Consider the following 27,480-nt stretch of genomic DNA (forward strand, 5'->3'; position numbering starts at 1 on the left):
TTGATTTTTATTACTAATTGTACAAACAGTGGAGACTCGGCTTAACTAGTGCATAGAAGCCTCTTAAAAGATCCATTAAACACATTTACAGATGCCATATAAGATGAGGGCAAAGTTTGGTACACATTGTCGTCCACTTCCATCTGGATCACCGAAACATTGTCTGGACTCCAAAAAAAAAAAAAATACATACAGGCAAATTTAGTGCAGACTACGTCATCTTCATGAAACACTCACAGGCCGCCAAGCCCTACAACTACATGTATTAATACTGTAGCAAAAGACATCAGACACACGGATTCTCCCAGGACACTGACCGACAGCTGTAAAGGTGTCGCAGAGTAATTTGTTCTGTTTGCAGGGAAGTGCACAAATTAGCGTGTCAGAGGTGGACAGTGGGAAGTACCAGCATTTATTGATATAGTCCATGTCTCGTCTTTGGTTTCTGGAGGTATTGGCAATCTCGGACAGGATCATAGCAAGGGTTCAGCAAGTTTTAGCCCATTTACTAAATTTAAACCAACTGCCAATAAACTGGACCATTTTCCAAAATCCTTTACCGTTTTAAACATGCTTTTTTTTTTTTTTTTTTTTTTTTTTAAAGGTCCCCTCTTCGCTTGTCAACCACTCGCCTTTAAACAACTACATTTTATATTTTTAGACTAATCTTCTAAAAATAATGCTGTGTTTTGGAAATATGAGATTCAAGTGCCCACATGGAAACAACAAGAGTCAGCTTATCAGACCACTTGCAGATCTAGTAAGCAAGTTTGGCAAAGTCAAACCTAAAAGGTTTGTTCTCAAAGTCAGGCAGATTGTATCGACTTAGGAGTTTCTCAAAAGTAATAGAAAAACTTTTCAAAAAATCCAGTAGCAAAAAGGAGGTAAATTAATACTTAATGATTCAATCCATTCAATCTCTGACCAAGTTTTTACATTAAAAACTGAATCTGGAATAAACTGGAGTAATACAGCTGTGCCAAGATCTGCTTCTAATGTTTTTTTTTTAATTAGCTGGGGTGTTGTATATTTCCAAAAAAAAAAAATTTGTGTGGATGAATACTAAAGTGTGCAGCCATTAAACAATCTGGAAGTAGAAGTTAAGATATAAATTAAAAGTTTCATGCATATTATAAATCCTAACAGAAAGACAAAATTTGAGAAAAAAAAAATCCTTCCTGGTGAACATGGCCTCTTGATTTTAACAATTTAAGAGGAGAATTTGGAAAATGGTCTGCATTAACATCGACTTAATGTGATATGCATCAAATAGATTAAAATATGCTAAACCGGCTGTATGATCCTTGACTACAGCAGACACGTTTGGGGTTCCTATGTTCTTTTAGCGGGTTTGGCAATAAGCTGTCTTTCTCTCTCGAGCTCCCTCTCACGCTGCTGCTCCTTCTCCAGCGCCTCCTTCTGCTTCTGCTGCTGCAGCTTCAAAGCTCTTTTCTGAAAATAACAGAAACCACAATCAGCACACAATCCCACCTATCCCACTATGGTACTTTCAGAGTGCAGAGTCACCGCATACCTTTAGTTTAGTTGTCCTTTCGTGAAGCATGATCATCTCTTTCCTTATGTTCACCAGTTTGTTGTGATAAACTTTCGCCTCTGTGAACTGAAGAGAAGCTTTGTTACAAACCCGTCCTGATGGTCTCCAACGGATTATCCCTCAGTGCAGCCTCACCAGTGAATTGAGGTCCAACAGCATGTTACATTCTCTGAACTTGGCGACTTCCTGATCCAGTGTGTCCAACAATATCAGCTGATTTTGTCTGGTGGAGACATAAAGAAAATATGAAACGGAGACCATATCTTGTCTCAGTGACTCAAACTGTGCAAATGCAGGTAGGAAAACAATCTCTGTAAAGACTTTGTCTGAATATTCCAAACATAGCTTTTAAAGTCAGTTTGTCTTACATCAACTGTCAAATTTAAATAGAGAGTTTTGTTATTTTTACAAACAATACAGAGGAGTTTTGGGCCCGCAGGCTATCACGGCTCCTTTGTATCTTAATCAGGATGCATCCAATACATAAAGTATATTAATCAATCTTTTATAGATTTTGTTTCAAATATTAAGAACATCTATTGTGCAAAATTTGCAGTTCCATGTTGTTTTCCATTTCCTCTTCCTCTGAGATCACTGCAGCCTGTATGAAGAAAAATTACTGATGGCAACCTTTGGTTATAAAACTTGTCCTCTCAAACCACCTGAATAATTTATTAAGGATTACAACAGACACGACGAGACGGTGCCCAAAAACGTCATCCAAAATTATTTGTCTTCCTTCCCTTAATCCACTGGCTTTCACAGCTAATCCCATCCCTTGCAACACACAGACAAAAGAGGATAACTCATCATCACACCGCTTACTTCAACCACCTCCATCCCATTTACTTGAGCTATTTCTGGGGAAAGACAAAACAGTGAACTGGCTTCACGCCACGAGCTGTCACTGCTTTGAACAGGAACACAGTATCAGACTTATGTTGGTATGATGGTCCTGGTTGTTCATGGCTGTATCCTGCCAGAAAATGGCCTCTGAAGTCTGTCTGGAAAGTCATGTAATACATATATAACTGTTAATGTTGAGGTGAGGGCAGTTAACACAAAAGCACATGAGTACTCACGTGAGCTCTTGTAGGGCTCGTTTAGAGTTTTGCAAATCTGGCAGATAATGAGAAAGTAATCCCTCTGTGAGTTTGTCCACCGCATTTCTGTCCACGTATACATTTTCTCCCGGGGCTGAGCTTTGTGGATCCAGTGATTCCTCCTGCGCCAACCGGAGGTCTAGGAGACATTTAAGACAGAATTATAGAAAATTACATGTAGTTTCATAATGACCATAACAAAGGTCTGGAGCTGTGTGTGGCCTCGGCACAGTCACACTCTGAAGCTCTGTGTTTAATTTTGTCGCAGAGCACATCTTTGAAAGAGATTCTCAGCCTGCAGTTTGAGATCAGAAGTATTACACTTGAAATGCTGAAAACTCCTGTATCACCTGACTGGCGTCTTTCACTGCACATGTTTATGTTGCCTTTTTGTCCCCAGCCCTTTGCAACCTACAAATGTATCACTGCAAAAAATGTTGTGAATGTAACTGAATGTTGACAGACTGATTTATCTACCTTCACCGTCTCTGCTCATTTACCTGCATGTTTAACATGTGGAGAGATGGCAAACAACAAAAGTAATGCTGCGTGTGCTAAATAACTATAATCAGTTATACAATATCTGCACTTATGGTACAGTCATGTGAAATTAGACATAAAACCACAGTTTATTAAGCTGTCATTTTCATTTTCAAGTCAGAATGAGAAAACTCTGACTCACACAAACAGAAAGAAAAGTGCATACTCCACACAGAAAAGCTTGCCTTGATTCAACTTTTCATTATGAAAATGTGACACTGACAACTTAGTTTCCAAGAACTTTATGAATTTTTGAAAATTCAAGCTGTGGACTGTTGAGTTACATGTTTGCAGGAGAAAAAGAATGAGGGAGCTTAAGAGACTATATCACATGAGGTTGATTTGTCGGATGACTGGCACAAACTGAGGCCACGCAGCAGCTGAGTTGAGCTAATTCAGCATTTCTAGATCCTCTGAGTCCCACTGCTCTGCATGCTTCAGGTCCTCAATGCTCTGAAACAACAAACTCAAGCAATCCATTGCACTGTTGGATTAAAAATGTCTTCATTTGAATGAGGATTTTTAGGAGACATTTTTTAAAAATCCAATTCATATGAACACTGCACTCACCTACACTCCAATGCTGAAATGATATATAACTTTAATGGCAGTTATGCTTTTGAAAGATCTTTCAGTTGTTTGGTAATGAAATACTCACAAAATTGCCTTTTCTTTCTGCAGACTGAGCTGGAGCAACACAGTGCGATATCAACCTGACCAACAGCCCACAGCCTCAAGATTGTTTCATAGGATTGCAGGGATCTAACAATCAATGAGCGTGTGTGACAGTCTGGACCAAGCTCCAGTTCCCGGTGACCTCTAACCTGGATATGAAAAGTATTAAGAGGAACAGGTCTCCAGTGGGTCTTTAAGACCAAGTGTTCTACAGATGTTTTTGTCTTTTCTTTCAGTGACAGCCCTCACTGCAATGACAAGGGTCCTGATTGAGCTTTTGTTAGGAGCTCGGTGATGACATCCTCATTAAATCATTATGCCCAGGTGTATTGAAGCAGCTGTAACATGCAGGGCACTGCGCCTCCAGGACCATGGTTACTGATCAATGCTATACAAAAGGACTGATGACTGGAAGCAACAAATGAATGAATTGGCCACCACTGAAAAGTAACAAGCTCAGTCAGTTTTGTTTTTAGAAATCGATTCCAAATAATGAATCCTTTGTTGGAATAGCAGTCGGTCGACTTATCGATTAATCGTTGCAGCTCTGCAGTAAAGTCCATGCACGTACAGACAACAAGGGAGCAGGATGCACACCTTCACTGTGGGGAAGTTCACTGTGGGACGAGGGTCCTTCCTCTTCCATCTCCTCTACCTCCATATGCAGCCACTGTGTTTCTCCAGCCTGCACACACACACACACACACACACCGAACCATCAGACATTACGATCTCGTTGTTTTATCTGCTTTGAACAAAGAAAAAACAAAACCGGCTGAGCGACGTACTGAGCTGAGGAGGAAGTCTCGGCTAGCTCCACCGAGCTGCCCCACAGTGACACCTCACCTGCAGCTCCGCCATTTCTAAACACGTCCCTTTCGTCAAAACCTTACCTGATTCAGAGTTTGATTCGTGGCTGCAGCGCTGGGTTTTGTGGGCAAAAAGAGGAGAGAAAGAAGGGAAAGATTTGCGATTTGTTGCTGCAGCAGACAAACCACGTCATGTGACTATTGCGTCAGCACGTGACTGCGTGCTCGCGACTCCGCGGAGTGCGGAGGCAGTGTCAAAGCGGTGTTTACACCCCTATAAACATGACACTTTGCAATATTAGAGCCGAGTGAACCAGCGTACGACAAAAGCACACCAGCCGGTAAGTCTGGCTCCTATTTTCTGACCAGGTGCCGCTTCTTTCAGGACTGTCTGTCAGTCTGGAAAAAAAAAAAAGCCACGAGCGAAGGGCTAACTGATGCTAGCTAGCTAGCGCCCATCCGAGACTGTTGAGGAACGCTGAAGTCTGTCAGCTGTTTTAACAAGAGTGAGTCAGAGCGCTTATCTGACACAACCAGTCATAGAGCTGTGACAGATGAGAATCAGTCTCCCGACACGGCGATGCCGAGAATACTGTGCTGAGTAACTAGGAAAACCGAGGTAAAGCGACCCACCCGACATCCTCTATCCAGGTAACTTTAAACTAACCGTGAAGCTACAAATTACTAAGTATTTTTCATTGCAGTCAATGCTTTTTAGATTGGAAAACCTTTAGCATGATGAAAGAAAACCTGCCTTGATGTGTGCACCGTGTTTTTAAAAAGTAACAATGTGAAACATCTCGATTGAAGTGAAGGTTTTGGAAACTTAAAAGTTTAAGTAAATTGAAGCTACAGAAAAAAAGTAGTTCGTCGCACTTTAGTCAATTCGACAAGGCTGTGGTAAACAATTTTATTGAACTTTAATTCAACGGACAACTTTTCTTATTGTGAACATTTTGGGCACTGTCAAGTTTAAAGCAGCGGCATCATTATTTTCGCTTGTTAAATTTCTTTGTTTGTTGATATGCAGTCACATCACTTTTTTTTTTCTGGCTGATCTGATCTTCAGTAATTATCGAACAGAAAATGTTGTATGTGCAACATATAAAGGAATCAAAGTGCAAGTGTATCGTAGTATCGTGTGCAAAAGGGTGTGTGTGTGTGTGTGTGTGTGTGTGTGTGTGTGTGTGTGTGTGTGTGTGTGTGTGTGTGTGTGTGTGTGTGTGGGGATTGCAGTCGATCTTAGCACTGGCATTTCTGTTATGAAACCACAAGGCTACTTACAAAACAAATTGGGTCTTTTGGGTTTAAAAATGTCCTGTTAATTTATTCTGGTACAAATAATATCTACAAATGTATTTCAGAAGACTTTATGTTTACCCCAAGGGCTATTTGTTAGGCACGGACCTCTCCGTTTTGTCATTTGTTCAGTAAATGTTGCAAAGTATTCAGAGTCTCATCATGTATATATTTTGACTGTAATGGTGAGTGGCAGCCATGAAAAGCCACGAAATGCATCTGATTCACATGTAAAGAAATGAAACGGCAAAAGATTTGTGACTTGCAAAACCCAAAACCAAAAGCTTGAATGTTGGACCCGTCTGCCAAAGTCCAGCATTAGTGATGCATTAGTTTGACTCTCAGAAGATAACTTTGCCTTAATACAATTATCTTCAGTGAGAACTCATTATTTTGGGTTCCTGGTTAAATTGTGAGCATTAAGTGAAAGATGGAGATGTTTTTGTTGTTTTATATTAGGATTCAGTGGTAGCGTGATGTCCACCCCGGAGGCTCAATTAAATCTGTCTCATGATCACCTCAACACTGCCTTGGGACTGCTTGTGCTTGCAGGCTGACGTTTCTTTAGGACTCTTTATTAATTTCATTAAGTACACGGCAGCATGAGGTGTTCAGACTCACTGAATGTTGTGAACTGAGTGGAGATGAGGGTCAAGGCTGACCTATGTAAGGACAGCAGCAAGAGTGAAAGGGAATAGTTAAAACATAGTTCAATAATGTATGGTTTGTGGTTCAAGTGTTGAGTCACGGTTCAGAATGGAAGTTTGGCCTGTTTCCAATAGGTTGTGATCATGTGCCTTGACAAACAAGATAAGATAAAAATTAATATATTAATAAATCAATTGTTATGTTTGAGCTTAGTGGAACACGGGTATGATTTGCATCATATTACGGACAGTGGAAAGTGCTTTTTATGCAATGATGTGTTGCTTTGTGCTTTTGGACTGACATTGTTAAAACTGCATAAAGCTCGAGAGGCCGTGTTGTGATTGTACATGTGCTGAGAGTTAGTGGATGAAGATGGACGTGCCAGGCAGAAGGAGAAGACAAAGACCTCAAAGGTTCATGGATGTAAAGGAGGAGGAAAAGAGCGATAACGAAGCAGTAGCGGGGACAGGGGACAGTGTGAGGTGATCTACTGTGCCGAGCTTTAAAGTGAGCAACCGAAAGACAAAGAAGTATCCTGCTCAACAGCTCCTCCATTCATTTTGAATATACAAACGCATTTATGTTCAGTTGTGCATGAGAGTTCTCAGAGTGGTTGAGAATGAACTGTTCACTATTTTTTATAGTTTGCTGTTGTTGAATTTAGAGATTTTTTTTGTTTGTTTGATATTTTGGCCACCATGTTAAGACACATGAGAACTGTACATCATCCAGGGTAATATAAATATACCTAAGGAAGTGAATGTATTGTGACTACCGTCTACTAAAGATGCTGCATTTTTCAATAACATTATTGCATGTTAATGACTCATTTCACTCACTTTGCCTTTATTGCCCCTAAGTATCTCTTTCTTGTCCTTGTTTTCTCCTGCAGGTGCTAAAATGGAGTAGAAATGCAGTTCTGTCATTGCCTCTCGCTACAAACATGTGAATGATTACCTCAACGGACACTTATCTATATTAGAGCTGACCTCTCCATAAATATTGAAGATGTCAGGTGGGAGCTTCTTTAGCAAGGTGCGATCTGCCTTCAGGAGGGAGCGGAGCGACTGGGACCTGAGCGACACTGCTCCCTTCGACTTCTCCGACGAGCTGGTGGAAGATGAGGCGCCCAAATTCAACAAACTGAAAGTTGTGGTGTCTGGAGAGATGTCCGACTACTCCGCCGGGGCGCCGTCCAACGGAGTGGCTGTGAACACGATGGTGATCGATGACGACGACTCCCTGCTCGACTCCTCTTCCAGCCTGGGCAGCCCGGGGCTGAACATGGACCCCTGTGACAACTGCACCAAGAAGAGGGAGAAGCTCAAACACAGGAGGGTGATGAAGAGGCTCACCATTGCAGCTTTGCTCTATTTTTTTTTCATGATGGGTGAAATCATAGGTAAGTATTTTTTTTTTTTGTTTGTTTTTTAATTTCTGCTGAATAGAACTGACACAAACATTAAGTTTATCAAACTGATTAAAGAATAAAATTCTCCTGGTGTCGGCGAATTAGGATTCAGATAAAAATGAGTATAAACTTTTGTTTTTAAATTTGCTTATTGGTTAACCTGCCATTACTGGGTTGGTTAGCTGGCTTAACTTGTTCAAATAATGTCAGCAAAGACATTCAGTGCGAAAACTCGCCAAGTTCACAATACATGTTGCACAGACTTGTTTGGGTGACCCCTCATAGTGGGCTCTCCTCCACGGACATTAGCAGGAGGTGGACATTAAAATAATTCCTTACTGACGCGAACTCTAAAAGCGTTCTCTCAGCTAGTGCAGAACAGACAGCTGGAACCACGACTCATTGAGGCTTTTTTAAGTTATGGGTCTGATTTCCATAACTAACCTTTTAAAAAAACAAATAAACAAAGCGTGGGCCAGTCTGTCTTTCGTCAGCCAAACTTTGAACGCAACTGATGTCTTTCAGTTACGTGTAGTTGCGTACCATGTTATTAAGTCAATAGAAGCAGTTGAATGGCTAACAAAGCTAAATCTTGCAAAAATATAGATCGCTGCCTCACAAAAACTTGCCATTATTTTCCCTGGATAGGTTTATCTAACATTTTAGGCAATACCTTACTCTGAAGTTATACAGCAGTGAAATGAGTATGAATGCGACCTTGTTTTCTGTTGTTTTGTGGTCATGTTCACTGCTGTATCATTTGATGTGATGCTGTTAAAGCATCAGTTTAGTATCATGTCATTACGCCATAAAGTTCAAGTTATTACCTTGTTTTATGTGTTTCTCATTATGGACTGAAGCATTTCACAATGTTGCATGAATGATTTTAACTTTATCTTGTGATAATATTTAGGTATTTAATGTTCAATCATACAAAGGTAAAATGTGATACCAGTCATACATACACATACAGCGGTGATGCACTTTCACAAAGTTGATATTTTTAAAACTCAATAAATGGAAATACCAGGTAACAAAATATCATGAAAAATCAGTCAAATGTTTATGCTACTTTTTCATGTAATAATAATAATGGTAATACAAAACAATGTAATACTTCATATATATATATATATATATATATATATATTTCTGGTTTTAATCATTTGAATAACCAAAGAGAGATACACCACACCCAATGAACTGACTTGAAGATACTTTTGTTTTTCTGCTCTGCCAGATTTGTGGAAAAACCAGCTGAGTCAGCTCACAGGAGAAGGAGGAGGTCTCTCAAACATTAATCATTAACTATCTGGTAAAGCTTATGCAAGACAATTGAAGGGAGTGCATTAACAAGCTTGTGCCTCTCAGGTTATGAGTTAAATTGTTAACTATTAGATGCAACATCAGGCAGAGGTTCCTTGGTTCAGGGTTGTTGGGTTTAACTGAAGTACATTTTAGATTAGATAGAAGTTTTATTTGTCACATAAACATGCAGCGTGGCAGTGAAATGCAACAACTCTCCACCAGGCTCAACGAGAATCAAAAATGTCAAAATAAGTATTGTGTGAACAAATGTACAAATGTTCATCAGGTCAGAGTCATGACCCGTGTCCCCCGGATCACTTTTTGCCTCTGTGATCTGGCTAGCTATCTTTATGGCGCCGTTGCTACTGTAAAACACTCCTTTGATCCTGAAACCTAACAATCTTTTATGAAGTTTGTGTGCGTCCCTTATGGATCGCACTGCAAGTTCAGTCTTGCCTGTTTGTGTGGGGACCCGAGTTTGAAACTGAGGTGCGGCAGGAAGGAAACTGGACTCAAAGGCGAGTCGTGGCTGCGATTCTTGTCGCAGCAGACTAAAATGCAGACTTCTGTAAAAGTGAGCCGTTCTCTCATAATGATTGTAAGCTGCTGATGCCAATTACGAATTCATAAATAATGCATTTTCAAATTTTTATAGCATTATTCCAGAGCCAACTTGATATCATTAAAAAAAAAAAAAAGTCCTTTACAGTGCCCTCAGCATTTTCACTTTGACGTGACATGGAGGATGTTTTACTTTAGGAGTAATAGTTTTTTTAAAGGTCTTTATTGATGTTCAGTTTTAACATGCATGTATTTATTAGCACATTAGCTACACCTGGTTTTCTATCTGTGAGAAGCTGGCTGTTAAGGAAAATATTTATCCTCTTACTGAGTGTACTAACTTCACCTTGCGTTTTAATGAAAAAGTCAAGAATGCACATGTGGCTGCAAAAAGATGGCTTTTTTTCTCATAAGTTTTCAGATAAAAAAACTGTAGGTACAAAGTTGTGTTTGCCTCTTTTTCAGCAGTGTAAGCTGAAGGCATGGGACATGCATGCCTTTCATAACTACAGCTCTCATACTGTACATGCCGTTATCTCGGAAACTCAAAATCAACCATAAAGCAGAGAACTCAAGCTTTGAGCTCATAGACTACCATAGTCATTACAGGAAACTCCCATGAATTTCTCAGGTTTTCATATCACACAGGCTCCCAGTGATTCATACCTTCAAACACACACCGGGTCAAAAAGTGGAAGTTATCTTGGAAAAAGTGTGTGAAGCATTCAGTCGTTATGCTTTTGTTGACGGCAACAGCATCAATGTCAAAGTAAATAGTCGAGCAGAAAAAGGTTCCAATTGACTGGAATTCTAACCGTTTATGTTGTCTTCTGCTTGCAGGTGGTTATATTTCAAACAGTTTAGCCATTATGAGCGATGCTGTCCACATTCTAACGGACGTCGTGGGGATTCTGTTCTCTCTGCTGGCCCTCTGGCTCTCTACGAAGCCTCCCTCCAAGAGGTTCACCTTTGGTCTGCATCGTCTGGGTGAGTGTTAAAAACGCCTGCACTTGTCCTCACGCTTCCTTCCTCTCGTGCGATGGTCCTTGTGAGGTGAATGGATGCGCCTGTGTGGCTTCGATGCAGATGAGTCACTTTCAGAAAAGAGTTTGTGCTCAGCAGCATTTCACACAGATCAGAAATAGACCTTTGTACATGGACCGAGGCATGATTTATGATGTTGTGGGAATTAGACTCACAAGTTTATTGAAGTGTTAAGTTATCTTACGAATCAATCACCTCGGTCCATGTTGAAATTCTACTCCCTCTTAAAATGTTGTGGGATGTTGGTGGGAGGACAGAAAGCTGTCTGCTCCCTGATCGAACAGTTCAGTTTATCGCCGACCAATGAGATAGAGGTCTAAAGACGGGTGTAAAATTCGCAACCGCAACTTCAGAGTTGTGCATTCAGTTTTTATGCTTTACATCTGAAAGCAGGGTGTTTGTGAAGGAACTTGTATTTTTTCCACAAATGCAAATCTTTTTTTCAACGCGATAACGTCTTGATTTACAATTACAGGTGCCAAATATTTATGATCTAATATTCAGCCCATAATAGACAAGGTATGTGGATGTTTAAGAGTACGAACTTCACTTAGTTTACAGTTTTCCTTCTCTGTTTCACATCTCATTGCAAACCACTGGTTCCAGTTCTCATAAGTGAAGTTTGGTGAAGCCATTAACGTCTATTTAATACTGCTCACCACATTTCAGTTTTGTTATCTTATTTTGTTGCACTTGTACTTGTCAAAGCTTTTCATTAAAATGACGAGGAACCCAAAAGTCTTCCACATGAGCAGCAGTAAAGGAAAAGTGAGAGAACCAGATTCGAAAATCGACGGCCATCTGGCTCGACTACAGGAAAGAAGAGCATATAGAAACAACAAACAGTTGATACAGGGCTGGTTAATGGGGCCAGTGACGAGGTCAGATCAGAAACCCGCAGAGAGATCCAAGCGGGGAGCGCACAGAGTGAACAGAAGAAACACAAAACACAGGAGAGAGGAGACACAAACTTATTGACTTGAAGGATATGGTGTGTTCAGGAGCCACTGTAAAGAAGGAGAGTTCTTATACGCTGTGGGGGAATGCCTGAGAGTTTGAAAAGCGTGTTTCTCATCATTCACCTAAAAAATATTTGTACTTTAAGTTGTACCGCTGTGTTGCACTCTTTAACCCCATCTTGTTTTACTTTAGCGGCAGACAAAATAATTGGAGGGAATTCAACTCCATATCATGTGCTTCCATTTAGATATCAACTCTGGACTTGTTCAAAGATGGCTGAAAGAGTACAGCCTACAACCTATGCCTGTAACAAAAATGTGACTCACCAGATGCAGCTAATGCCACTTTCAAACCGGCGAACTCACTCCGCCAGGGTCTGCATATCACCGCAGCACTTTGCCAGAATTTCTTCGAGACTGACTGGTAGTTCTGTTCCATGGCCTCTCCGAACTCCTCCCAGACCCGAGTTTTTGCCTTCACAACCACTCGGGCTGCAGTTCGCGTGGCCTGCCGGTACCTGTTGGCTGCTTCTGGAGTCCCATGAGCCAACAAGGCTCGATGGGACTCCTTCAGCTTGACCCTTACTTCCAGTGTCCACCACCGGGTTCGGGGGTTGCCGCCAACGACAGGCACCGGAGACCTTACGACCACAGCTCCGAGCAGCTGCTTCGACAATGGAGGTGGAGAACATGGTCCGCTCGGACTCAATGTCCTCGGCCTCCCTCGGGACATGAGAGAAGCTCTCCCAGAGGTGGGAGTTGAAAACCCTGCTGACAGAGGGTTCTGCCAGACGTTCCCAACAGACCCTCACAACACGTTTGGGTCTGCCAAGTCTGTCCGGTTTCCTCCTCCGCCAGCGAATCCAACTCAACACCAGGTGGTAATCGGCTGACAGCTCTGCTTCTCTCTTCACCCGAGTGTCCAAAACACGCGGCCGGAGTCAGATGACACGACAACAAAGTCGTTCATCGACCTCCGACCTAGGATGTCCTGGTGCCAAGCGCACTTACGGACACCCCTGTGCTCGAACATGGTGTTCGTTATGGACAAGCTGTGGCTTGCTGTAGCACAGAAGTCCAATAACAAAACACCACTCGGGTTCAGAACAGGGAGGCCGTGCGATCCAATCACCCCCTTCCAGGTCTCACTGTCGCTGCTCACGGGAGTGTTGAAGTACCCCAGTAGAACAGTAAAGTCCCTTGTTGGAGCACTGTCCAGCACCCCTCCCAGGGACTCTAAGAAGGCCGGGACGCCAGAGAACGCCAGAGAAGTGGAGAAACCAGCCCTTCTCAAGAGCTTGGGTTCCAGAGCCCAGGCTGTGTGTGGAGGTGAGCCCGACTATATCTAGCCGGTATCTCTCAACCTCCCTCACAAACTCAGGCTCCTTCCCCACCAACGAGGTGACATGCCATGTCCCTAGAGCGAGTCTCTGTGTGCGAGGATCGGGTCGCCAGGCATCCTGCCATCGGCTGCCACCCAATCCACATGGCCCCCAGCCCCTACGGCTCCCTCGGTGGGTGGTGAGCCCTCCGGGGGTCAGGCCCATGTTGCCCCTTCGGGCTGAGCCCGACCGGTCTAATCTCAGTTAATCTCGCATGGTTTCCGACTGTGGGTGGATTAATATAACAATCCGGATTGCCCCCCACGACCACATATGCATGAGTTCAAACTTTATAAAAAGCAGGTGAATCATCATTTCCATCTGTGATTTTGAGGAGGAAGGCACCTGCACTGTGCAACGGTTATTAAACTAGAAGTTCTTTCACACCGTCTGAGAACCTTTACTGTTGCCACATATCTCCTGAATGACAATGAGAAAGAATAAATGGATATAGCAGAGAGGAAAGTTTGTAAAGTGGAGATGACACAAGGAGGAGAAGTTGTTGAGTAAGTTAACTGTTGCTTGCATGTCAAACTGTTGGAATGCTTATACTGGTTCCTCACTTTTACTTTAACCTTGTAGCTTATTTTATCTTGCAGGTGAGATCATGGCTTCATAATGTGTTGTTTTTAGCAGCAACAGTCCAACGAGATGTTGTGAGTTCAGTCCCAGGGCGCACGAGATCGAGATTGTTCGACTCATGTATTCATCTGCGACTATCCAACATGGGATTTTTCCTTTTCCTTCGACAGTTTTGGCTGTTTGTTTCTCGTATGAATTCAGACTGACCATGCAGAGACGCCACACATCTCGAACTCCTGCCGCTTATGGCGGACAGATCTCAGGCTGCCCACGTAAAATCCCGCATCACCCTCCCCGCCACAGTTCACAACAAAATATGAAACATGTCTCAAAATTTGAATAATTGAATTTGAATTTGAATAATTTCGGACAGCGACATATTGATTTCCCATCATCTCGCAACTCATTTCGTGAAGCTACAATTTGCCTTCTCCGTTGTTGTGAATGGGGGGAAAGCCACACGCAGAAAAGCGCAGTTCGTCAGTGTGAAAGTGGTATGAAACTGATGAACAGGAGAAAAACCCAGAGGAACGTTGAAAAGCAAGAAAATGTTAAACAAACTGTGGATAGTGAGCATGCAAAACCTCCAACCGAGAGAATGGAAAACACATTACAGCAGAGGAACTGTGGATTAAGTTTTCCTCCATCAGTACAGAATGTAAAAGCAATGACTATGTCCGGATATGACCACATTTAGAGCCAAGCCAGAGATAGACATATACCAAGAAATAATTAATCTCTAACAAGAAATAGACTGTAACCAGAGCTGACAGCCACAGAGAGCTTTTTGTGAGCGTAAGCAAGGCTTAGCAGCACATAACAGAGGTTAGGGTGTGGACAGAAGCTGAAGAAGCCAGAACAGAGATGAATAAACAAACACACCTAATGCAAGAAAAAAAATAAAAATCTCGAAGGAGGATCGTGGAGAACCGGTATCAATCTTAGACCTACCAGAGGAGTTGCATACTAACACCACTCCTGTGGTGGTGGAGGGGAAGTGAGAAGCGACAGAGTAACTGGAAGTGAAAGGAACACAACACATGGCACAGAGCAAGAAAAACAGGCTGTTTGGTGACGCACTGAAGCATGAAAACATTCATATGAATAAGATCTGCAATAGAATCTTCGGCAAAGTCTACAAACAACCATGAAGCTCTGTACAAGGCTCTGCTCATTTCGAGGGTCAGAATGAGTGGCAGCATGCAGCACTGTGTGAGTCCACAGATGATTCACGGTGTGAATAATTGACATCATGCTATCTGCTGTTCAGAACATATTAAAAACAGCTCAAGGTCTCGAGAGGAACTCACATTCACCGTGAGCATTTCACAACATGGGACACTTGCCAGAATATGGGAGGCCATTATCATTTAGATAAGCATGAATTGCACAGATTGCTACAATCAAGAGGCTATTCAGGAGAATAAACCAGGATGGAGCCATGAATGAATGAATGGTGTGGTTAAAATCATGCAAAATCTTTACAAAGGAACAAATATTAGAATCATACTTGCTGTGTTGATTATACAAAATACATTGTAGTTGTGGAGAACACACTCTTCTAGAACAGAAGAGTGTGAGCTGTTGGAAACGAGAGCTTTCCCAGTATCGAGGACACTTTAACAAAATGAATGAATAATCTAAGGAAAGTCAGAGATGAGTCCAGTGAATTATGGGAAGTCCACCCACCTGGAAGTCATTCTGTACCTGTAGCGTTAAAACCAGGGGGCCATTCATGGAAGGAAGAAAACAAAGGTGGTGGTTGTTGCAGGCATTATTAACTATAATGTCTTTAAGCAGAAAACAACGCCAGGCACCACCGAAGAAGAGGAACACGAGGCTACAGGTCACACTGGCTCACCAAAAGTTGACAGTGGATGTTTGGGAAGAACGCATTAGTGTTTTATATCACATTAAATGGTAGATTTGGAATTGAGTGTGAACGACAGGAAAGCGTGGATCTATCTTGCCTTGTCAGGTGTCTTGCTTTGCAGTGGTGTGGAGGATGGTTTTTTTTTTTTTTTTTTTTTTTTTTTTGACCATGTCCAGCAGAATGATGTCAGAAAACTCTGCTGGTCTCAAACCTGTTTCTTAAACGTGACATTGAGTTCACTGAACGCCAGACGCCCCCGACATTCACAGTAGAACAGGACATTTGCATCTACTATGAGATGCTATCGTGTCAAAACCTCTGAGGAATGTTTCCAGCTTCTTGAATGTATTTCAACAAAAATGTGAAAAATGTGTCCAACCTGGTACTAGTGAAGTGTCCCTGGAGGGAAACACGGACTAATGAGTGTATATGGAAGAATCTATCCACAGTAATTCTGCTGTCAAAACAATCGTCTAACGAGCATCGGTCTGATAATACTTTGTTTTTTTATGTATCCCCCTTTATGTTTACAGCAAAATCTGTTATGTGAAATTATTTATGAAGTCTGCCGTCAGTCAGAATTTGCTGCATAATACAAGAATGGCTTTGTTGCCCTGTGTGGTTTTGCTTTATAGCACGTCTTTCATTCTTACTCTTACAAAAACTACTAGCTTAGATGTTAATGGCTGTATGAACTTTTTTTTTTTTTTACTTTTTGAACATGGCCACAAAAACAAATACATCATAAAAAGTGGCAGGTCAAATCTCTCTGTTTATTTGACATTTTTGCAAAACTGCCAGTCACTTGACTGTGCCTCAGCTTTTAACAGTTCTTAGATGGTGATGAAGCCTGTCCTGCCCCACTGCACCTCAGCCCAGTGTGCAGCCTCTCAACACGCTGAATGACCTTTCACCACCACAGCTTTTGACTGGGATTGTTAAGGAGACCTGAATGACCTCTGCCAGTGTTGTGAACGTGATGTTATTCAGCGAATTTAAAACACACTGCGTATATTTTGCTGCAAGGCTTCCTTTTTTTGGACGCTGGATAGTTGCTGTTCTCTCAAACCTCCTCTGACTTCAGACCAATATAGTAATGATCTGCCAGACCGCTGAGGTGCTTCTGACAGAGAAAGTCTCACTTCCACTTGGCCTCGACCACACGTGCGCCTCTCCTCCTCCAGCACCTTCAGCCTCACTCTCCGCAGCAGCAAAATCAAAAATTCACTGAACCTGGGCCGTGTGTCCCAGTGAAGGTGGTCTGGTGCCTGGATAGTAGCTCCTTTGGCACAAAGAAAGAAACATTGATGTCATTTTTATTTTTTTTCCGTTTCTGTTGTCTAGAGGTGGCATCAGCAGTCGCCAGCGTGACACTAATCTACATCCTGACGGGCATACTGCTCTATGAGGCGATTCAGAGGACCATACACCAAGACTTCGACATCGATGGAGATGTCATGCTCATCACAGCAGCTGTGGGTGTGGCTGTCAACCTCATGTAAGTGAAATACTGCATGTTTATCAGCAACAGTTGATCAGTGTGGTCACCGTGTTACCAAGATTCACAAAAGACTGACTGAACTGCAATAATTTATGTTTACATATGCATTCTGCCAGAATGGTGATAGTGGATAGTATTATGCTTCATTATTTCAACATTCTGTCAAACCCAGTGGCACCAGGCGAGAAGTCTGAAGCTTAAAAGCACAAAAATCAAGTAAAAATTCCACGAAACAACAGCGATAACAACTGCTGAGCTTCTGAAATGCTGCTGGAACTGTAAATGGAAATGTGGTCAAAGAAAAAGGAAAGCACAACGCAGTTGCTTCTGTTTAAAACATGATCCAAATACAAATTCCGGTAACACTTTATTTGAAGCCCCACTATATAACACATTATAAGTACATTTATAAAGCATTATAATACCATTATAACACGTGTAGCTATAGTTATAAACGTTCATAGATGATCACAATGCCAGGACCTAACCCTAATCCTATGCTGTATAGTGAGTTATAAAGCATTGTTATCATGTATGAGTGTTTATAACTACTTATAATGTGTTATACTGGATGCTTAAAGTAAAGTGTTACCCAAATTCCAAACTATGAGACATCAGCGTTGTATACCGGAATGTTAAATTATCACAAACTGTGTTACAATCTCAAATAGTTTCACATGTTTATAGCTTCAGTTTATAGCTTCACATTGTGGTTTGCTGTATGTCATGTTTTCCTTTTGTTCCTAATTACCTTGAATATGTGAAATAAAGCTGTTTTCTTTGTCTTTTTGTGATTCCAGAATGGGTTTCTTGTTAAACCAAGGTGGTCACCTGCACTCCCACAGCCACGGCCACGGTCACGGTCACTCCCACTCTCACGGCCCTGCGGCGTCGGGCTCTCACTCGGGGAGGCCAGGCCAGCACGGCAGCCTGGCTGTGAGAGCCGCCTTCATCCACGCTTTGGGGGATCTTCTCCAGAGTGTCGGGGTTCTCATAGCTGCCTACATTGTTCGCTTCAAGGTACAGAGCCGTTTGATTTGATATTTATTATGGATGGTCCTCCGATAATTGAAGATAATTACCTTATAAAGGCCACTATGAGACATGCCGATGGCTTTTGCTGCACAATTTAAACATTTATTATATTAGTGTTAAGTTTGGTGGTTTTTTTTCAGACTCTGTTGTGCTTTTGCAGTCATTTCTAAATTTGCAAATAACTAATTAAAACTCTCCACAAAAATAATTGCTCTTAAACCTTTTATTCCGTTTTAACTTAATTCCGGTCATTCTGCACATATTCCATGACGGCGGCGCGGAGCAAGCGTTGGACTCAAACGGAGATTCATTTTTTTAATGAGACTCTTGGAAAAAATTGATCTAATGAAAAGAGCGGGTGGACAGGAGCATAAAAATGTAGACCTTTTTAAAGCTGTAGCATCAAAGGTAATTGAGAAAGAAAAGGCAGGATCCGACGGTCATTTACCATAAATACGTTGCTTCTGCCGGCTGTCCAATCAGAGACCTTCCCAACCCCCAGAGTTCAAATGGAATTAAGTGGAGGCAAATAGATGTGTTTCCCATGTAAAGGCAAAGGAGAGTACTTGAATTTGGAATCACTTAATTTGGAGTGAACTAATTTCAAATTTAAAAAAAACAAAACAAAAAAAAAACATGTAACTCTGGCCAATAGGAGAGCTTTACAGACAGAACAGCAACCAAACCTGGACTCGAACCGTAGACCTTCCCACTAGTAGACAAGCGCCAACCACTACAATTCTGCAGCTGTCTGTCCAAGTAATGTCAACAAACTTTGTATCATTTCCACAACAGTGCTGTGCAAAATGCAGCACAGTTTATTTTCAGTTATGGTAGTGGGATTTTTACCAGGTGTCTCTGTGTTGTAAGTAAATGAAGAATTCAAAACAGCAGCTGTTTTTGTACATCAGTCTGGATTGAAAAAATAAAACGAGGACACGGGTGCTTCGAAAGAGTCCATCACATCCCATGTCTGCTTCACTTGCAGCTCTGATCAGGACTGCATTAATAATACAATCTAGTAATTTTTTCCTATATATTTAAAACTCAACGTTGAAGTCAGAGCAACTCTTTTCTCATCTTTTTTTTCCCCCCAAGTAAACGCTGTATGTAGTCAGTGTGTGTGTGGGTGCTGTCCAGTGATTGTGATTTTAATGTTTGATTTCACAGCCGGACTTGAAGTTGGCAGATCCCATCTGTACCTACATCTTCTCTGTTCTGGTTCTCTTTACTACATTCCGGATTATAATAGACACTACAGTCATCCTGCTGGAAGGTAAACTGCTTTCTATTTTCTTTCTGTAGTTTTAAAATGCAGGGTCGATCATTATTTATTTCTTTATTTTTTTTTAACAGTTTGACACAAAAATGTATTCTTTTTGATTGAATCTTTTCCAGTCTGTTGATCTCATACAGAATTACATTTTGATGTAAAAGCCGTATTCTAATTAAAAATTTCCCCTTGGCTTGTCGTAAAGGATGTGCCGCATATCAGCTGCGAGTTCATCCTGTGAATCTCGGTGTGTGAGTGAATAGAATAGAATAGTCTTTATTCATCTCACAGCGGAGAAATGTGCAGGCGCAGAGGCTCGTAGAACAAACACGACGGTGCAAGTATGTATTTAGTGCAGCAGAATCAGTGGTTGTAAAGTGTTCATGATTGATTATGGTGGTAATAAAGTGGCAGTGATTGCAGGATATTGTGTTCAGGGTTGTTGCACATCCTCCACAGTAGAGTTGTTCAGTCCGACAGTGGTGGGGGGTGAAGGACCTGTGGTAGAGCTGTTTCTTGCAGAAGTAGCTTCAATCACTGTGAGAACAGGGAAACTTTATTCCCTCGCAACAAAAATAATTCAGCTGGGGAGAGAGACCGTTATCCCTCTATAAACCCCTTGCTAATCACAGCTCCCCCCCCCCCTTTTTTTTTGTGTTGTTTAGTGCAAAGCCTGTGTTTTTCAGTGACAGTGTTGTGTCTCGCCGTCCCAGGTGTTCCCAGGCATCTGGACACTCAGCGAATCACAGAGGACCTCATGAAGCTGGAGGACGTCCAGTCCGTGGACGAGCTGAATGTCTGGGCGCTGACGACCGACAAGACTGCAGCGATGGTTCATCTGCAGCTCAGTGAGTAGAAACGGAGTCACCACTCTGAGCAAAATCTCAGGAATTGCCGTCCTAATTATTATTCTGTTAAAACGTAAATTATGTTTTTATTGAAACGGTTTTAAGCGTGAACATAAAATTCTACTCAGAAATAGTCTTTGTTGCACACAAAGAAATGGAATGATTTTTAATGTCTTGTGTTGTTTTTGTGTTTTGTTTAACATGGACTAAAACAAATCAATCAAGGAGTAATGGGAAAACAAAGTGCTTGCGAGAGAGAGAAAAAAGTTTTATTTGTCTGCGTTCAAATTTTTGCTGCAGTTCACAAACATCTGAAGCACAAAAGAATGCAGAAGGTTCACAAAAATGTATGGGAAGGGAAAGGGCAGTGGTGTGAAGTCATTGAAAATAATGGAACAGAGCAAGCCGAGGCTGCCCACAAAACAAAAACCTCAAACCTTGAGATCAAAGAAAAACTGAAAATAACAAACCAGGCACCAACCAATAACTCAGTGAGTTAACAGAGACATGAATGTAAGAGTGAAGGATATCACCTAATCTAGACACATGCAGGCCTGGCACATAACGTTCAATAGTGTTGGAATTGGAAATTATGTTTTTCTGCTGTTTTTTACTGTAATCAAAGAAATGAATATTGTTTTGCTTTGATATTGTGGCCAACAGGATGACGTTCAGTGGATTAAGTGCTTATGCTTGTTGATGCCAAAGAAAAATAGAGAATACTGCAAGAGAAACACCTCCATGTTAAAAGGAAAAATTATATATTCATATAAAGTCATGTTATTGTAAATAAGAAGTGAACCCTTTAGAAATCCTGTAGAGACACGATGTGTTGCTCCTGTCAGGTGTGGTTTTCCATTGAGTCTCTCTCCTCCGCTGTCTCATTAAGATCTCACACACTTGATGGAAACACTGCTTCACTCATGTTGAACCGGCTGCAGATGGTGCACAGCAGCAAACCGATTCGTTAATAGTTACTAACCTGCATCTTATGGGAGTTAATTACTTAAAATTAGATACCTACAGTTAGTAATTTTAATAAACATGCATTGATATTTTTTTTCTTTGAAATAAAGTCATCGATAGTCATTTACATTAATTTTAAATTATATTTATAATTAGATACATATGTGTGTGTGTGTGTTTACTTGTTTAACATGAATAACTGCTTGTATTTCTACTCAAGGTCAAAAGCCTCTCAATGCAATGTTCTTATTCTTTCTTATTCAATATTCTTTGGTAATTATTTGACACAAATCAAAAGACAACTAAATAATATCATCTTAGATATAAGCTAGTATTCATTTCTTGAGGATTTAAAAATGCATTTTTGTGTCTACAGCGCCCTCAAGTGCCGACAACTGGGAGGAGGTCCAGGCCAAGGCGCGACACCTTCTGCTCCACACATACGGCCTCAGCAGGTGCACCGTGCAGGTCCAGACACACAGGCAGAGGGTGGAACGCAGTTGTGCACACTGTCAGCAGCCCAGTGCCTAAAAGCGAGACCCGTTCTCACACTGACCTCCCCAGACTCCACCCAGTGGAGCTGGACAGCAGAGAAAACACCAGGCAGGAGGGGAGGGCCCTGCAGGCCGCCCCGCCGCCGCAGCAGGAAGCGCAGCCTGCAGCTGCACACGGGAAAAGAGAGGTGCCAAAAGACAGTCGGTGCAACTACAACAACAAGAAATGCACATCTCTAATGAGAGGAGCCCTACAGCCTCCAGGGACCTCACACCCTCATGCATACAAAAAAGCTTTTGAGGAAGTTGAATGCTTCGACAGAGAGGAATGAAAAGAAGAAGAAAAAAAAAACTTGCCCTTAATTCACCATTAAAGCCTATTCCAACAGATTTTATTTTGTATTTTACTGTTTGGTTAACCACAACTGATGTTTGTTCATCAGGTGGATATTCTACTTTTTTCTTTTGTTACTGATTGCTAGAACTATATACTAAGATTTAATGATTTTAAAAAAAAAAGATGTTAGCAACTGAAAAGGTACCTCATTTAATTTGTTAACTGTGGTCACAGTGCATAAAAGCTGTACTCCTCACTCCTGGCAGCGGTGGGTTGAAAACCTTTCTCATTGTATTAAACATAACATCCAGTCATTAATATCCTTCAGCCATTTGCAATACAGATTTACAGTGAGCACTGTTTAAACCTCCAGTTGTGGCTGGACTGTCCAACATTACAGATAACTCAATGTTTCTCACTCGGACTTCAGCATGTCTCTTAATTGTTACAACGAGCAACTGACAATCAGTGTTACTGACTTTTAAATGAAGCACTTGGATGGACTTCTAATTTCATTTTTACGGTCTGCAATATGCTCTGCTTCACCCCTTCTCATCGTATCATATATAACTGACAGCATAGAGATGCAAACAGGCCTGGCACGTATTCAGTATTTGGCTGTGCGGTGTTTTGACTGGCCGGGAGTTGAAATATGCCAGTTGCAGTGTTTATAGTGTTTTCATGTCTTGAGCGGCTGTTTGAGGGAGGTTATGGTTCGACCTTTCCACATCTGAAGTATTAATCTTTAAGGGAAATCAGGAACTGGATCATTTGTTTTTGTTTGTAATAAAGTATTGAAACCTTTCTCTGTGTCGCTGTTTTGTGTCATACTTCATCCCTCTTCTGAAAACAATTACAAAATCCTTTTTGTTCATAGTCACAAAACAGAGAAAGTTAATCTGGATCACACTCGCACACGAGCTGAGCTACTTCTGCTCCGTGGCTGAACACGGCAGGAGGGAATTAATCCTGTCCTCCTCATGTCCGATCAAAGGGAGGTTTTAGGGATGGAATTTTAATTATTTTTATCAGATTCACGGAGGAAGAGGGGATTGGAAGATGATCGACTGAGGGGAATACACTCTGAATACACTGAAAGAAGAAGAGAAACGTGCTGCTTAGTAGTCATGCAAAACAACCCCAAGATAACTCGGATGATAATATATACATAAAAGTGACACTAACTTTCTGTACCAGTATTTGGCACTAGGTGGCGCCCTGTTATCAGAGGAGAATCTTTACATATCTGCCTGGAGTGTTTATTGTACATGTACTAAAACTATAAAATAATAGCACAACGGGGCAATAAGGAAATTCCTTTTTGTTTCACAGCGGATTTTACTAAAAACATAAACAAGAAGTTATAAAGTACAAACTCTTGTGGGTTTTTATCAGTATTTAAACAGGTTTAAACACTCAACTCTAACAATAATTTGTGATGAATGCATTTGAAACATTGTCTATGTAAGGTTTTCAGATGTAAAAAAATAGAGTTAATGTTTAAATGATAGTTTATGACTGACTGGTAATGTGGGAGTGTCTCGGTTTCCAGGCAACATGATCATAAAACCACAACAACAAACACATCCACCTGTGCTGTTTGTGATGCAGATGAAACGACGGTTTACAGCGTTCACTCTGCCTTACTTTCCAAGTACCATAAAACGCTGATCTGAGTCCACTCAGTGACAGATTAAAGCGGACCACACATCAGAGTTCACGTTTGGAGTCAAAATATTTCACAGGTGAAAAAGTGAAACCAGATTTAAAGTGATACCAAATAAGGAATTCCAGCTAAAGACTTCGAAATGAGGCGTCAGTTGCAGGTCACGTGGCCTGTTGTGGTGTCATGATGTGTGTTAGAGTCACGTAGACAAATTCCCCCCACACACACACACACATACACATACACAAATACACAGCACGTCCTTCCTCTTCACTCATTGTATCCCAGAATAACCTCCCAGCTGCACACTCCCTGATAGGTGAGGTTAAGTGTGGCGACTCTCCTCGACCTCTCCCCCTGACCTCCCAGTGAATCAGACAGAAAGCAGGCCTGAAGCGCCTCCACGTTATCTCGCGCTCATCTTCCGGCTCAGCGCTCTGGTGGCCTGTGCTCACAGGCCGGTGTTGTTTTTCCTAAAATGTTTTTTCAGGTGTCTTATTTCCGGTAAATAGCCTCTCGTGGGATTGAATTAAACTCAATTTGATACGTTTCAAAGCTGTGACAGGCAGCGCGAGTGTTACTGATGCAGCATGAGAGAAACAATACTGTACTGATTAACAAGGAGGAGAGAGGAAGAAAATAAAGCATGTCCCGACATGCAAGTGACACCAGAATGAAAAATGGCTTCCTGATGAACGAACAACGCAAATATCAGGAAATAAAAAGCCCGGGCCCTGCCTCCTCTGTCCCTCACTCTCTTTGTTCAGGGTTTAATAAGTCATGAGAAATCCATTCAGTCAGGCGGCCTGCGACGAGGGACGTTTATGTTAAGAGGATTGTCCCTTATTATAAAACACAATGGGAGCGCCACATGCCCACACGACCATAAACTGAGTGCGTTTGCCACTTGGGTGGAAGGTGGCAATTACTTTATGGCAGCACTCGCTTACAACACCCGTCCAGCCGTTCACAACACGCTGTGGAGAAGAGAAAAACATCGCTCGGCCGCCTTGCTGAGGCCATTTGTTAGCTGCCATGGAGTTTTCAGTTATCTCCATTAACAGATGATTTGTTTATATGTTTTTAGATAACATTTCTCATCAACACACCAGAGGGATTTAATGACATGATTTAACAAACTGATGAGGAAATTAATGAGAGAAATATATATATTTTACATGAAATATTTTTTTTATTTTTTTAATTCATTTCATTTCCAAATGAAAAAGAGTAATTTAAGCTATGAACTTTTCTGACTTGTCAGGGAGACAAATGTCTTAAAAAGGAATCTGGAAAGTGACCGGTCAGTGAAGTCCCTCTTCCAAACTGCTGACTCCAGTCTAGTGCATCAGCAAGCAGTAAAAAGACCTCGATACTCTCTCTCTTCAGACAATCCACTGTTTCTTCAAATCTAGGTCAAATCAATTAAATCATCCTGATCTGTTTGTTTCATGACTGCGGTTTATGAGGAAATGGGTGAGGCAGCACCATCGATCTGCCGCAGATGTCCCCTACATCCCGGACAGGCTCCGGATCAGTCTGGGTGAAGCAGGAAGGGAAATGATCCTGCGCTTCTAAGAACATGTTTGTCCTCAAGTTAAAAATCAACTTGTAGTAATCACACAACAAACCAGACATGAGTTATTGAGATTCCTTTTTACCTTTACAAAGCACAATATCCAGTTTTATTTCTGGAAGACCAATAACATCACAGTCGTCTCACGGTACTGTTAGAGGAAAAGCCAGCAATTCCAGTTTCCCTTGATCTGGAAAAATAATCAACTTTACAAAGTGGTCAAGTAATATAAAACATGTGGTTTTACACTCTTGAGTTTTTAAGGAAATCAGCTGAAATCCTTGTTTGTCTTTATCATATGATAAACTATGTAGGCGTTTCTTATCAGTGATTGGATTTTCACATATTTCACTATTCCTGATTTGAAGAATATCTTGCCATTTGACATCTTCTCGGGGGTTGTAGACACTGGTGCACGTGATTCAATGTGGCGATAAAACTTCCCATTTTCAGGTTCTAGCCATAAATTTGATGCACTAATGAGGCAGAGAGAAGTCTGTGAGCAACAGGAAGGAAATGTGAATTTACCAAATATGGTCATCGGCCTGAAAAGCTCCTCAATCACACAACAAAACTGAAACAAAAAATTAACTTCAACACATTTAGAACAACATTTTATTGACTTTACACAATACATTATTTGTCAGCTTTTTGTGTCTTTTTTTTTTATTCAGACACTAATATACATTCACATCTACAGGCGCAACAATAAGCTTTGTACATGTACCTTCATTTTAAATGGAAGAACCACAACTGACTTCATACTTCAGCTGAAGAGACACCAAGAGAAGTCCTGTTTTTTTTTTAACCATTTACACAGACCTGATGGCAGCATGAGAAACAGTAGCCGTGTTTGTTCTGACGGAGGTCCTGGAGACGGAGCAGGATGAGCCCCCACCAGTTGAGCAGAAGCATTTCCGCACACTGAGTGTCAAACCATCCTAGTCTGTGCAGAAAGGATTCTGTTAGACTGATGGGGGGCAGGCGGGTGGTCACACTCTGGGTCTTCACTCCAGATGCCCGCTCTGTTTTCTGTGTTCACTTGGTGAGGCGCTTCACCAGCTCCAGCTCCTCAATAGGTCTCCACTGCTGGTTGATGGTGATGAGCTGCATCAAAATCAAACAGTGACTCTGAGTTATACTGGAGTTTGACGGCAGATTTAAGTGACACGCTGCTTCTTCTCGTGGCTGCATGATGAATTCCCTGGTGTCACAACACACGGCAGTCACAAATGATGACGTTTCTATCTGAGTGACTCAGCAGACTGCAGCAGCAGGCTGCAATATTATGGCAGTTTTAAAGTGCCGACAGGAAGCTTTTCTAATTTATAACTTCTCCAAACTAGAATTGTGAAATATTTGTGCAGTAGTCAGGATCAAGAAATTACCTTTTGAGGTTTCGATGGGTCCAGTCTTTCCCAGGGTTCTGGGTTATTAGTCTTATTCAAACTGCAAACAGTGAATTATATTCGACATTAATGATTTTCAAGCATTTGAAACAAACGAGACCAATCCGAGTTATTATTAGTATTTGTCAAGAAAATGAAAACACCACTCACATAACGTCAGGTTTAGTGAAAAGAAAGTAAACAGAAGCAGAGGTGGCTCCTGCTGCCGCAAATGCCATGAACCCTATCAGCGGGATCAGCTGAAAGACAGAAAATTATAAGGTTTTTTTTTTTTTTTTTTTTCAAAATCCAACAATTTCTTTGTATTTTATGCGGCACTCACACACACACACAAACAATAAAAGCATCTTACCTCCTTTTTCTTCCGCAACATTTGGAAAAATCCAGACATTTTTCCTTTTTTATCTCCAAGCACCTAAACAGAAATAATTCATTATTCAACTTTGAAGAGTATTTTCTGAGGCTGAGCATCCTTTGGAGTTGAAGAGGGGACAGTGAAGGCAGCTGTGTGTGACAGCTCTCACCTGCTGCTGCTGGGAAGTTTCACAAGTGTGAGCGCAGCATCGTGGGAGCCGCGCTGATGAAGGCAGGAGGAGAGGTTGTACGAGGTGAGAGGCACGTAGACA

The 27,480-nt window shown here is 41.5% G+C and overlaps 3 protein-coding genes across 5 annotated transcripts; 1 reads left to right on the plus strand and 2 right to left on the minus strand.

Moving 5' to 3' along the window:
- Positions 1 to 529: 529 nt before the first annotated feature.
- bloc1s6 (biogenesis of lysosomal organelles complex-1, subunit 6, pallidin) lies at positions 530 to 7,732 on the minus strand. Of its 2 annotated transcripts, none has more exons than XM_030093107.1 (6): positions 4,767 to 5,063; positions 4,471 to 4,558; positions 2,638 to 2,797; positions 1,691 to 1,778; positions 1,535 to 1,621; positions 530 to 1,452 (listed from the first exon to the last, which is right to left on the minus strand). In XM_030093107.1, the coding sequence occupies exons 2-6, from the start codon at positions 4,532 to 4,534 to the stop codon at positions 1,333 to 1,335; spliced, it is 519 nt and encodes a 172-aa protein (XP_029948967.1). In that variant the 5' UTR covers positions 4,535 to 4,558; positions 4,767 to 5,063; the 3' UTR covers positions 530 to 1,332. The 2 variants fall into 2 exon arrangements, with proteins under 2 accessions (XP_029948967.1, XP_029948976.1); XM_030093116.1 differs by lacking the exon at positions 4,767 to 5,063 and adding an exon at positions 7,619 to 7,732 and having other exon boundaries at positions 543 to 1,452.
- Positions 4,983 to 23,007, plus strand: slc30a4 (solute carrier family 30 member 4). 2 transcript variants are annotated; one of them, XM_030093094.1, is made up of 8 exons: positions 4,983 to 5,023; positions 7,522 to 8,031; positions 10,750 to 10,896; positions 17,094 to 17,247; positions 18,051 to 18,270; positions 19,456 to 19,561; positions 20,272 to 20,406; positions 21,749 to 23,007. In XM_030093094.1, the coding sequence occupies exons 2-8, from the start codon at positions 7,638 to 7,640 to the stop codon at positions 21,901 to 21,903; spliced, it is 1,311 nt and encodes a 436-aa protein (XP_029948954.1). In that variant the 5' UTR covers positions 4,983 to 5,023; positions 7,522 to 7,637; the 3' UTR covers positions 21,904 to 23,007. The 2 variants fall into 2 exon arrangements, with proteins under 2 accessions (XP_029948954.1, XP_029948945.1); XM_030093085.1 differs by lacking the exon at positions 4,983 to 5,023 and adding an exon at positions 5,201 to 5,333.
- Positions 19,492 to 27,413, minus strand: coxfa4l3 (cytochrome c oxidase associated subunit FA4L3). Its single transcript, XM_030093129.1, has 6 exons — positions 27,379 to 27,413; positions 27,207 to 27,269; positions 27,005 to 27,093; positions 26,834 to 26,894; positions 26,481 to 26,552; positions 19,492 to 19,511 (listed from the first exon to the last, which is right to left on the minus strand). Exons 2-5 carry the CDS (start codon positions 27,243 to 27,245, stop codon positions 26,484 to 26,486), a joined length of 258 nt encoding a protein of 85 aa, XP_029948989.1. The 5' UTR covers positions 27,246 to 27,269; positions 27,379 to 27,413; the 3' UTR covers positions 19,492 to 19,511; positions 26,481 to 26,483.
- Between the last annotated feature and the right edge of the window lie 67 nt (positions 27,414 to 27,480).

Source organism: Salarias fasciatus, chromosome 1 (genome assembly GCF_902148845.1).
Source record: "Salarias fasciatus chromosome 1, fSalaFa1.1, whole genome shotgun sequence".
Classification (NCBI taxonomy): domain Eukaryota; kingdom Metazoa; phylum Chordata; class Actinopteri; order Blenniiformes; family Blenniidae; genus Salarias; species Salarias fasciatus.